General features: G+C 47.2%; 1 protein-coding gene across 4 annotated transcripts in view; it reads left to right on the forward strand.

Moving 5' to 3' along the window:
• The window catches only part of eas (ethanolamine kinase 1), a 182569-nt gene that overhangs the window by 161673 nt on the left and 7904 nt on the right, over positions 1-12992 (forward strand). For all 4 annotated transcript variants that reach the window (XM_068391264.1, XM_068391265.1, XM_068391263.1 and 1 more), the window contains one exon: positions 1343-1571. In XM_068391264.1, coding sequence (XP_068247365.1) covers positions 1343-1571 — 229 coding nt within the window. The remainder of the gene's footprint in view (positions 1-1342; positions 1572-12992) is intronic.

The raw sequence follows: 12992 nt of genomic DNA on the forward strand, positions 1-12992 counted from the left end.
ACATTCTTGAGGAGTACGGCACGTATTGAGAATCCACAGATACAGTAATGCTCTGGTATACTTCCATCAGGACGACATGGCTTGAGCCCAAAAAACGGATTTTGAGCGAAGCGAAAAATCTATTTTTGGGTAAGATAGCCATGTCGTCCTGATGGACCCGCCCTGCTCCTTTTCAAAAAAAAAAAAAAATAAATAAAGAGTGAAAAGGATTGTAGGACCCCTCCCTACATACAGTATCTGTAGCACCTCGTGTATCGCTACAAGGAATACAGATGGCGCCGTGAGCGGCGCAGGGCACGCTTTCGAAACGGGGAGGAGAGATGCCTTACGAACGGCTCCCCCCTTTCTTATCGTTTTCGTTTTCTTGCCATTTGACCCCTACGAAGTGTTAACTCTATTTGGGGTATAGATTGCTATGAGGCGTGTCAAGAATACGTCCACTGATATTTACGATATCCCTAAGGTCTTTTTAGGGATACTCGCTCCAGGAGTTAGAATTCTGGGTACCTGAAGGTAAATTCTCTGGGAATATCGCCGTAGTTGTAATATACCCTAGGAAGCTGCCTTTAAGGAACTTCCATCAGGACGACATGGCTATCTTACCCAAAAATAGATTTTTCGCTTCGCTCAAAATCCGTTTATTAGATCATTGAGGCTCTCTAAGGCTTAGTACTTGTTAATTGCTGTAATAGTGTGTAAAAAATCAAAAGAGCCAAAGAACTCCTTTTAGTAGCAGAGTACTGGCCAATTACTGTAGTGGTATTTTAAATTGTCATTTTCTGTATTGTGTATACACCACTTCTGCTTGTGGATTTTAAATACTACAGCATATACTGTAATTGGAAAATTCATCATGAAATACTTGTGAAATACATGTGTTAGAAAAAAATTAAGCAGGTAAGGAGTGAGGAGACAATTTTTTGCTCTGTGAACTCTGCATTTTGACAGATTTTGGGACAGAGCTTTTCAATATTTCAGTGAATTATTATAATGTAACAGACCATTGTACCAAGTTTTTTTTTTTTTTTTGTATATAACTTATAAGGACTATCCAATGGATTTATTATTAAATAAGATGTGAAAATTTGAGGGAGGTAAAGTCAAAGACATTGTTCTGTAACGTAGAAAGAAACTCAAAGAATTTGATGAAAAGTAAAGAGAGAAATCAATGTATTTAAAGACAAAATGATGCTACAATGCACACGATTAGTGGTACTTGTCTATGAGAATTATTAAGCAGAATTCTTCTTAAATGTCAACCTGGTACAAATCTATTTAAGCATTTACCCATTATTTTTTTTTTTTTTTTTTAGAATTTTTTACTGATCTTGTATGTTCACAGGTGTTGATGAAGTGGACTATAGCAGGTACCCCAGTAAAGACTTTCAGAAATCTTGGCTACGTTGTTATTTATCTCACTACAAAGGAATTTCCAGCTCTGCTGTAGATGCTCAAGAACTTGAAATTTGGTATGTCTGGGTTAATAAATTTTCCCTGGCATCACATGTCTTTTGGGGAGTCTGGGCTTTACTACAGGCATACCATTCTTCTATAGACTTTGATTTTATAGGGTAAGTAATATTCTAGGTATTTTTCCTTTAATTTTATAATAGACCAAATTAAATTCAAATAGTAAACTAAGTTTGCATTTAATTTGAGAATTGATGAGAGCTTATCTATAATTTGTGTTTTGTGTTGGGCATTGTTTAATATGTATTTTATGTTGTCAATGGTATCAGTAGACTGGGTGTGTGTGTGTTTTGTACCACTATATGAAGGCAAGGGAGATGTGCATAAGCGTTGTAATTCAAGGGGTATTAGTTTGAGCGTGGTTGGAAAAATGTATGGTAGAGTACTAATTAATAGGATTAAGGATAAAACAGAGAATGCAATATTAGAAGTACAGGGTGATTTTAGAAGAGGTAGGGGATGTATGAATGAGATTTTTACAGCTAGGCAGATATGCAAGAAATATTTAACAAAAGGAGGTGTATGTTGCGTTTATGGATCTGGAGAAAGCGTATGATAGAGTTGATAGGGAAACAATGTGGAATGTGATGAGGTTATATGGAATTGGTGGAAGGTTGTTGCAAGCAGTGAAGAGTTTCTACTAAGTGGTATAAAAGTATGTGTCAGGATAGGAAATGAAGTGAGCAAGTGGTTTCCAGTGAGAGTGGGGCTGAGACAGGAATGTGTGATGTTGCCATGGTTGTTCAATTTGTTTGTTGATGGATTGGTGAGAGAGGTGAATGCTCGAGTGCTTGGTCGAGAATTGAAACTGATAGACGAGAGTGATCATGAATCGGAGGTAAATCAGTTGTTGTTTGTGGATGATACTCTAATGGTTGCAGACCTGAAAAAGAGAATCTTGGTCGATTAGTGACAGAGTTTGGAAAGGTATGTGAGAAAAGGAGGTTGAGAGTTAATGTGGGTAAGAGGAAGGTTATGAGATGCACGGGAAGGGAGGGTAGTTTGAGTTTGAACTTCATGTTGAATGAAGAGTTACTTGAGGAAGTAGATTAGTTTAAATACTTGGGGTCTCTTGTTGCAGCAAATGGTGGAGTGGAAGCAGATGTACGTCAGAGTGAATGAAGGATGCAAAGTGTTGGGGACTGTGAAGGGAGTGGTAAAGAATAGAGGGTTAGACATGACTGTAAAGAGAGTTCTATATGAGAAAGTGATTGTACCAACTGTGATGTATGGATGGGAGTTGCAGGGAATGAAAGTGACGGAGAGACAAAAATTGAATGTGTCTGAGATGAAGTGTCTGAGGAGTATGGCTGGTGTATCTCAATTAGATAGGGTTAGGAACGAAGTAGTGGTGGTGAGAACGGGTGTAAGAAATGATTTAGCAGTTGTTCCGTAACCAAAATACAAACCACGCTATTTACATAGGGTTTACTTTCGCCGTAGCTGAAATGACGAGCCATTAGAATATTAACGAGGGTTTATTACCCCCGCGCTAGTTAGCAAGGGGGTAGGGGAGTGGTAGCTAGCTACCCCTCCCCCCCTCACACACTGGTGAACTGCTTCTCTTCGCTTTTGGCTCGGACGATGAACAGACGTCTCTGTCCCGTCCTCGCATGGCAGCCATTAATGTTTTGTCTTTACTTAATTGCTTACTTTTCTTATACTTAATATATATGTAAACATTCTTATGTTTATGTATATATTTGAGTATAGAATACAGTAAGTTTCCTTTTCAGTGTTTGTGCTGTGTGTGTGTGTAGGAAGTCCACTCATTTGTACGACAACATCTCCGTGTGGTCCCAGGCCCCCACAGTGACATTTCATGGGTCGCGATCTCTCCCTGGTCCTTCGGTCTCCCTTTGGCGGGCGCTGTGGGGAATTGTCATCGCTGAACTTTATTTATTAATCTGTTTCTCCGCTGTTCCTCCTTCCCTACGGGGAACTTGGTCTATCAGCGTAGGGAACATGGGAGTTTAGTTTGACTACGGTCTCTCTCTCTTTCCTTGAGGTCGTTCACCCTTTTATTACTACTACTTATTACGGTAGTTTCCTTCCCGTTGCGGGTTGAGTTGCTACTCCGTTTATTTTGTCTCAATTATTTTTAATCAAATCTAATTGTATTTGTTAACTTTTCAGCTTCTGTGTAGAACGCTTCCCTTCGGGGTTCATTTGTTCTTACTATTAGTGAACATTCTTAGATGAATTAAATAATTATAATTGTTATAATTCTGTTTTGTTACAGTTCTCCGCCTTCCCCCCCTTCCCGTAAGTGTCAGTGGGGGAGGAGGGCGCATTCCTGGTGCGTAATTCTTATGTTCTTTTCCCTCAGGGGTTCCTCTTCGGAGTTCTCCCGGGGGAATAAATGTTAACTAATTATTTTATTTTCACAGTTAACTATCTAGTTTTTCGTTTGCCTAATGTGCCAACGAAGCAGAGCTGTCCTGTTGGGGCCTGGGGAGTCTGCTGTTGCCGCCTCCTCTACGACTTCGTCATGGGCGTGTTCCCTTCTCCTAGAAGTTCTCCCGTGACAACTGTCAGCTCCTTAGTTTATTTAGAACGCTCAGGAGGTTCGCCTCCATGGGTGGGTAACTTCCCTTCCGAGGGAGGTTCCCTTCCCAGGTACGAGTTTTTTCCCCTTCAGGGGGGGCAACTTCTCTTACCTTAATAATTCTTGGTTGGTTTTTTCCTGGTCCTCGGGTGGTTATGCTCTTGGTGCTGAGCGACCGCTTTTGTAACCATGCTCAAGGGGCTGAGCGGTTGCATGGCCGGACCATGGAATTCGTGCGATTATGCTCTTGGTGCTGAGCGGTCGCACTTGCAGCTACGCGCAAGGGGCTGAGCAGCTGCAGGAGCTCCTCTTCGGAGGTTTGCTCTTTATGGTCAGCTTGCTGATCCAACGGCCCTAAGGGGCGCCTTCATCAGTTCTTCTTGTCTCTTCTACGAAGTGTTCACTTCTCGTTCGCGAGAGAGGACACTCATAGAGACTCCTCTTCGGAGGACTCCCCTGCTGTTGTTGCTGATGTTGCTGAAGGCTCAGTTCCCCCCTCCGAACATCCTTCGAGGGGGCAGCTGAGTCCATCGGTCTCTCCTGCGAGTGTCTCTCCCCCTCGGGGGAGTTCACTAACAGAGACTCCTCTTCGGAGGACTGATGATGGTGCTCCTGTCCGTGGTCGTCTTCATCTTCAGCCGCAGAGGATCCTCCTCGACGAGAACAGACCGTTGCAGCTGCTTCGCTAGTCCTGTCGGCAGATCGTTCGCGATCTCCGACACCTGCCAGATCTTCTTGTCTTCCTTCCCCGTTCCTGGACGCAGTAGCGCAGTGGGCGCCACTCCACCCCGTTTTCCAACGGGCACCGGTCCCTTCGGGGCAAAGGGCTTATCTCACAATGTGAGTAAGTCCCTTTAGTGCCAGGTTTTTACCTGTGCAACCTCGTTCTCCTGTGCGCTCGTGCGCAGTAGTTCGTAATGCTCTCCTGCTGTGGACCAGACTTCTGCTGAATCAACACTCCAGCGACCTCCTGTAGCTGAGTCTCGCCATAGATCTCCTGATCGCCAACTCTTCTGAGACCTTCTGTGCGGCTACGCGCCTTGTGCACCACGGTCTCCTGAACGCCCATGATCGCCTGCTCGCCAGCGCACATCTGTTCGCCCTTTTCTGATGTGCACAATGTACGCCAACGTTCGCCCACGCGCCCACGATCTCCGGATCTGGGCGCAAGCAGGGAGATTTTTTTTCTTCACGGAACTCCACGTTCACCTGCTCGCCAGCGTGCATCTGCGCCCCCTTTCCTGATGTGCGCAATACGCGCCAGCGTTCGCCCACGCGCCCACGATCTTCGGATCTGGGCGCAGGCAAGGAATTTATTTCTTCGCCGCCTCGCCGACGATCTCTCTGATTCTGCACCCTCGCTGATATCGTATGGCCACGCATATCTTCTGGCCACGCAACTACGCGCCTACGATCTCCTGGTTCCTGCCTCGTCGCGCGCAGTTCAAGAAGTTCCTACGCTAGCGCACAGGCGCACACAGGTTCTTCAGGTCTCGCAGCGCCCTTGTAGAGTTTCGCGCCAAGCGCGCCCACACGCGGTTCCAGTTCCAGCGCGCCAGCACGCTTCCACTTCACACCGCGCCGCCCAGGAGACACCTAAGCTAGCGCACGGGCGCTCACAGGCACCCCTGGGCTCTCCTTACACGCCAGCGATCTCCTACGTGCCCGCGCGATTCTTCGTCTGCGTGCAAGCGTTTTCAACACGCCAACGCTTCAATCGTCGTAGGTTTCCTACGCGCCCACGCGTTAACTCTCCTGTACACGATCGATTGCTACGTGCCACCGCTCGCCAACGAGCCATCGCTCGCCAAGACGCGCCATCGCTTGTCAGCGCGCCATTGCTCGCTTACACGCTATCGGTCTCCCGGCTGCCTGCGCTCGCCCTTACAACCGCGCGCACGCGCACCCATGTTCGCCCGCGCGCAAACCACCGGTTTTCCATCGCGCGAGCGCCAGCGCGATTCCCGCCAGCGAGCTATCGCTCACCAAAATGCGCCATTGCTCGCCAACGCGCCTTCGCTCGCATACGCGCCATCGGTCTCCTGACCGCCAGCGCTCGCCATTACCTGCGCGGCCACGCGCACTTTCACCTGCGTGCCCGCGCGTGAACCAACGATTTACCATCGCACGAGCGCCAGGGCGATTTCGACCACGATTCCCGTCGGTTTTCGCAACACGGGCAACCTGGCGAGTCCTCTGGAGCGCGTACTTCCAGATCACAATCTTCACCCTGTAAACGCAGAGCATGGCACGTGCAAGAGCAGGAAGAATCTTCAGAGAGTTCTGGGCAACATTCTTCTCCTTCTTTTCAGGCAGGCCCCATCATCTCTACTCCTCAGGATCGTTCGATTCCCTTCCCCCCAGCAGGAGTCTCTGACACTGTGTCTGTCAGCCGTCAGCAGAGGAGGTACTTTGAGATCATGGGGGAACCTGGTTTAGCCCTTCCTCTCCACCATTCCGTGGAAGGGGCTTACCAGGGAGTTTTTCTCTCGAGAAATTCTCCGCCCGGCAGGTGACATTCTCGTCTTCGGAGATGTTAAGCCAGGAGAAAGCTGCAAAGTGTGCCATGCGGGTCACTTCGTGGCTGGTCGTCTGGCTTGGATCTCAGGGCATCCTGTTGTGATCCGAAAATTTGTCCAAGGAGAGCTCCAGGAAGGTCATGGAAACTTTCCTCCTCTCGGGCATGAGCACCATCGTTTTCCGGCTCACCAAGTTTCGAACTTGCGGGCAAACTCAATGTTGAAGCATTGAGATGCAGTGACCGAGAGGTTCCTCTCGGAAGTCCCAACCATGGATGTCGGCAAGCTGAGACACTCTTCCACCCTTGGAAAGACCTTGTTTTGAGCCCAAGGACGGGGAACGGACAGCTGAGAGGTGGAGAAAGTCGAATCACGATTCGCTCCTCCAAAGGCGCTTACATCCAGACCCTACAAGCCTCCAGCGCCTCAACAACAACAGCCTCGTCAGCCTAGGACATCGGAACCGGCCCCGGTAACTAAGACAAGGTGTCTAAAGAGCAGCCCCCTCCTGTCAGAGACAAGAAGGGAGGGAAGTCCTCCTGGGGAGGCAATAATCCTGAGGGAGCAGCCGAGGCCGCAAACGCTAGGATTGGCAACCCCCCTGCATGGTCTCCAGTGGGGGGATGCCTAATGTTGCGGGCTTAGGTGGCAGCAACTCGGGGCCGATTCCTGCACGATCTCCGTGATCAGCCAAGGATATCGCGTCCCATTCTTACATCTCTACCTCCACTGACAGCGAATCCAGTGTCGCTGAGCTCCTATGCCATGGGATCGGCAAAGGGGCTAGCCCTTCGGGCAGGAATCGAGACCATGCTCTAGAAGGATGCTCTCCAATAGGTCATTGACGGCTCCCTCCCCCGACTTCTTCAGCCGACTCTTTCTTGTAAGAAAGCGTCTGAAGGCTGGAGACCTGTCTCGACCTCTCAGCCCTGAACAAGTTTGTCGAACAAACTTCGTTCAGCGTGGAACAGCAGAGTCAATCAGGCTTGTAGTGAGACCACAAGACTTCATGTGCACACTGGATCTGAGGGACGGGTACTTCCAGATCCCAATCCATCCGTCTTCCAGGAAGTACTTGAAATTCAGCCTAGACAACAAGATACAGGTATACCAGTTCAAGGTGCTGTGTTTCGATCTCTCCACAGCACCGCAGGTGTCCACCAGAATGTTCACCCTGTTATCTTCATGGCCACACAGGAGCGGCATCCGTCTCCTTCGCTTTCTGGATGACTGGCTAACCCAGGCAGTCACGGAATCGACCCTTCTTCAAAACCGAGACAAGCTTCTGGCACTTTGCCAAGATCTAGGGATCATGGTAATTCTCGAGAAGTCTTCTCTGCTTCCATCTCATCAACTGGGATATCTAGGCATGATATTAGACTCCAATCTCCAAGCCTTCCCATCAGATGACAGGATAGCAAGGCTGAGGAGAGTCGCAGAACCTTTCCTCAGACGAGGAGAACTTCCAGCCTAATCTTGGTTACGCCTCCTAGGTCACCTTTCCTGCCATGGCCAGGCTAGTTCCAACGGCCGCCTCAGGATAAGATCCCTGCATCGGCGGCCCAAGTCCCGGTGGAATCAAGACAACGATTCCCCGGACATTCTGGTCCCTTTGGGACCTGCGGAACGAATGGGCCTGCAGTGGTAGTTGACCTACGGAAACCTTTGCAAGGGAATGGATCTTCTCGTCCTTCCCCCGCATTTGATGCTGTTCTCGGACTCGTCAAAACAAGGGGGGGGGGGGGCACGTTCTGAATCAGGCCTATGGTCAGAACCAGAAGGGTACCTCCACATCAATCTGCTAGGGATGAAGGCCGTATTCTGGCCCTTCAACACTTCCAACTGACCCTGGCGAGTCACTCCGTGAACGACAACTCCACGGTAGTGGCTTTTTGCAACAAGCAGGGAGGTACCTTTTCATAACAACTTTCTCCTCTTGCAGTAGAGATACTGAGATGAACCGAAGTCCACTCAATACCCTATCGGCTCGCTTCATTCCGGACAAAGGAATGTGCTCTCCGACAGTCTGAGCAGGGCCTCACAGATAGAGAGTACCGAGTGGTCTTCGGCCCCCCCTGGTAGCCATCAAGTCCTGACCTTTTGGACCTGTTTGCGACAGCCTTGAATTTCAAGCTGCCGCTGTACTACTCCCAGTCCCAGACCCCAAGGCACTCTGGCAAGATGCCTTTCTACACGGTGGGACAACATCGACGTCTACGTCTTCCCACCGTTCTGTCTGTTGAGAAGGGGGCTCAACAAGATCAGACTATCGGTCAACCTGTCGATGACTCTGATAGCTTCGCTGCGGCATCATGCAGTGGTTCCCGGAACTTCTGCATCTCCTGACGGAACTCCTGAGAGAGCTTCCCCCACGACACGAGCTACTCAAACAACCACACTGCAACATCTACCACAAGCTGTAGCATCGCTTCGGCTTCACGCCTGGATACCATCCAGCATCTCCTCACAGAGAGAGGCGTTCCGCAACAAGTTGCGGAGCGGATGTCTCGACACCTGCGAAAGTCATCCGCAGGGGTCTACCAGGCGAAGTGAAGAGTCCTCTGTGGTTGGTGTCGTGGGAGAGGTACCTCTCCCCTTGATGCCACTATTCCAGCAATAGCGGAGTTATTGTATATCGGCGGGAGGAAATGCGCCTTTCGCTCTCGGTGGTGGAAGCCTATCGCTCAGCCTTAAGCCTGGCCTTCAGGCTGAAAGGAATAGACATTACCTCCTCGCTGGCTCTTTCTTCGCTCATACGAAACTACGAACTTACCTGCCCCCAGTCGGAAGTGAGACCTCCTCCATGGAACATGGTTCGGGGTCTTAGGGCTCTTAAGAGATCTCCTTGCGAACCATTACGCCAGGCTTCTGATCGTCACCTGTCTTGGAAGACGGTGGTCCTACTCACTCTGGCCTCGGCCAAGCGTGTCAGCGAACTTCATGGTCTGTCGTACGACGTCGCCCATTCAAGAGGATAGGTGGCGGTAACGTTCAGGTTTGTCCCTGAGTTGGTTACTAGACTCAAAATCTTGGAGTCCCGGACCTTCGGTTCGACTCCTTCAGGATTTCGAGTCCCCGTTCTGTAACAGATGACCCAGACCTTTTCCTACTATGCCCAGTAAGGAGTCGGAGGGGTTATCTTAAAGGACAGCTGCAGTTTGTCCTCAAGTGCAAGCCCTGTTTGGGAGCACAGGGAGAATGGAGAGGAGGGTCATCAAGAATGCCTTTTCAGCCTGGATTCAAAGGGTCATCCATCACGCCCTGAATCCAGACCCTCCTCCGTCACGTCGCCTTAGAGCACACGATGTCAGAGGCATCGCAACGTCCCTGGCCTTCAAGAGGAACTACTCTGTGACGCAGGTGCTACAAGCTGGAGTCTGGAAGCGTCTAACGACCTTCACAGCCCACTACCTGCAGGACGTGACCCACAGGAGCCTCGATACGTTTTCTATCAGCCCTGTGGGGGCTACACAACAGCTGGTCTAACCTCAGGCTCCTTAATGGACAGGTATCAGAAGGTTGAGGGCATTGTTACCCAGTTTTGGACTGCATGAATGAAAGAAGTATGTCTGGCCCTTACTTCTTACTTCATCCTCCCCTCTCTTGGGGAAAGCAGCATCCTGGGTTCTCTGCATAGCTGACCTCAAACCTCTGCAGGTAAACTATGCTTCCTTATGTTCCTAGTATTAAGTTAATACTGTCGCGTCCCCCATACCCTGACGAGGTGGTATTGGGAACGTCCTAGCCTAGAATTCCAGCTAAAGGACTTCAGGTCGACTTCCTAGGACAAGTCACACTTTTTCCCTCCACACACAAGCTTATGTAGGCCACACGTTTCTTGCGTAGCAAGAAACTTGCGAGGTGCAGGGACTCTTTTTCTCGAGTGCTGCTCACTCGGATTCTGAGTCCCCGGGTAAGCCAAAGCCAGTAAGGCTGGGGACTTTCCACCCTACCTAAGGGTAAGTCACCCTATGTATATAGTGTGGTTTGTATTTCGGTTACGGAACAAATGACAAATTCGGAGATAATTTGTATTTTTCCTAACCATGCAAACCTTAGCTATTTACAATATTTGCCCGCCAGCCCTGTCCCCCAAGGCAAGTCCTACCTCTAAGTGAAGAGAAGCAGTTCACCGGTGTGTGAGGGGGGGAGGGGTAGCTAGCTACCACTCCCCTACCCCCTTGCTAACTAGCATGGGGGTAATAAACCCTCGTTAAAATTCTAATGGCTCGTCATTTCAGCTACGCCGAAAGTAAACCCTTTGTAATTAGCTAAGGTTTGTATGGTTAGGAAAAATACAAATTATCTCCGAATTTGTCATATTTAATGGATATGACTGTGTTGAGGTTTTTGGCCATGTTGAGAGAATGGCAAGTGGCTGTCTGCTAAAGGTGATGAATGCAAGATTTGATGGGAAAAGTACAAGAGGAAGGCCAAGATTTGGGTGGATGGATGGAGTGAAGAAAGCTTTTGGTGATAGGAGGATAGATGTGAGAGAGGCAAGAGAGTGTGATTTTTTCGTTCGAAAGATACTAACTGGCAACTGTTACCTTCTTCGCATTTCTAATGACGCTGGGTTTGCAACAACGAAACATTTTGAAACTTTGCTCAATAAACTATAGAAATAGGAATGAATGGCGAGCAATTGTGACGCAGTTCTGGTAGGCCCTGCTGCTTCCTCCGTTCGCCTTGGTGACCCGCTGAGGTAGCAGCAGTAGGGGATTCAGCGTATGAAACTTCATTTGTGGTGGATAAAGGGGGAGGGAGGACTGTGGCACCCTAGCAGTACCAGCTAAACTCGGCTGAATCCCTCGTCAGGCTGGAAGGAGCGGAGAGAGGAAAGGTCCCCTTTTGTTCCTTTGTTTGATGTCGGCTAACCCCCAAAATTGGGAGAAGTGCCTTGGTAAATAGAATACATTGGACATCTTTTGTATGTGTATTGCTGTTATTTCATACTTTGGTAAAACTTTTCTAGGATAAATTTCTGATTTCTGAGTATAATTTTAAGATATATTTTGGTTGTTTTAGATTACATTTATATCCCACGCATGTATTAATCAAGAGAAATGAAAGTGCTGATTAAGCAGCTAAAGCTGCAATTAATGACTAATTCGAATACCTGTTTGTATCAGAGGCGGCTCATCAGTAACTCTAAAATATATCTTCAATAGATGGCAAGTTTTGTGGAATAATGAAACTGGCAGTAAAATAATCATAATAGATTAGCCTACTATTGAATTGTGTTTGTCAATCGAAAGCAGCTCTACATTGAAATAATATTCTATCTTTGAATTGGTCACACTCATTTGTTCAATAAGTATAGTATTTGGTGAATAAACTACATGATCTGATCTCGGATTATATAGAATGCAAAACAACACTTAAACACTTTTTACAGTATATGATTTCACAATTTACAACAAAGCAATTGTTAAGTATATTAATAGAAATTCTTTGAAGAAGTATTGCCAGGATCTTCAAAATTTTGAGTGCATCTTATTGCTAAATCTTGAAGTTGTACTTGATTAGATGATATTTAAAATGATTGGTGGCTGTGCTACATTGCTCATTTCACCTTTCAGTTATTAATCAGAGGTTGCTTAACATGCTGTACTTTAAGATAATTGCAATGAAGCTAAAGAAAACAACACATTTACCAGATTATCACCTTTTGTCATGGAAATTGATGAATTGGGATAAGAAAATATGGCAACAGCCCTAAACTCCTTTGTCTCAAATGTTTGAAATGAGGATAGCAGGGTTTACATGTCCCAAGACTTGCTTTAGTTAACTGTTTTATTATAATTACATTTTTCAATATTTAACTTAGCCGGTGATTATATAGCTGCAACTCTGTTGCTCGACAGACAACTCTACGGAAAAACTCGCCAGCGATCGCTACACAGGTTGGGGGTGCGCCCAACAGCGCCATCCGTCGACCAGATACCCAGCTCTCAATGTAAACAAAGACTCAATTTTCTCTCTGTCGAGGTGTCGACAAGACGTACTTTACTCGCTGTTGCTAAACTGGAGTTTTTCACATCTATTTGGTGAAGTACTATATTCTAGTTTTGAGCTTTCGCTATGCAGGTGTTTTATCTTCATCTTAAATCTTGAACTCGTTTTGGATAGATTTAATTATGGTGACAAAGAGAGTATGGACTTTCTTTCACTTTTAAATGGCCGACCCTTCCTTTAGACGGAAGTGTGTTTAGGCTTTTAGTAATTATCTTATCACGTTATAGATTTTCCTCTATATATTTTATATCTCTCCGCCTTTATTAGGCCTCTTCGATTAACTTTCCATTTATTATAAACATATAAAAATAAATTTTAATGTTTTGTTTATATGCGACCTTTCCTGAGAGTAGGCGGTCCTAACTTGGAAACCGAAGTTAATCAACGTTGAGCCCTTTATATCGTAATTAGCTTTTAAAGAGCTAAGGATTTAAAAC

This window comes from Palaemon carinicauda, chromosome 17 (genome assembly GCF_036898095.1).
Source record: "Palaemon carinicauda isolate YSFRI2023 chromosome 17, ASM3689809v2, whole genome shotgun sequence".
In the NCBI taxonomy this organism is placed as follows: domain Eukaryota; kingdom Metazoa; phylum Arthropoda; class Malacostraca; order Decapoda; family Palaemonidae; genus Palaemon; species Palaemon carinicauda.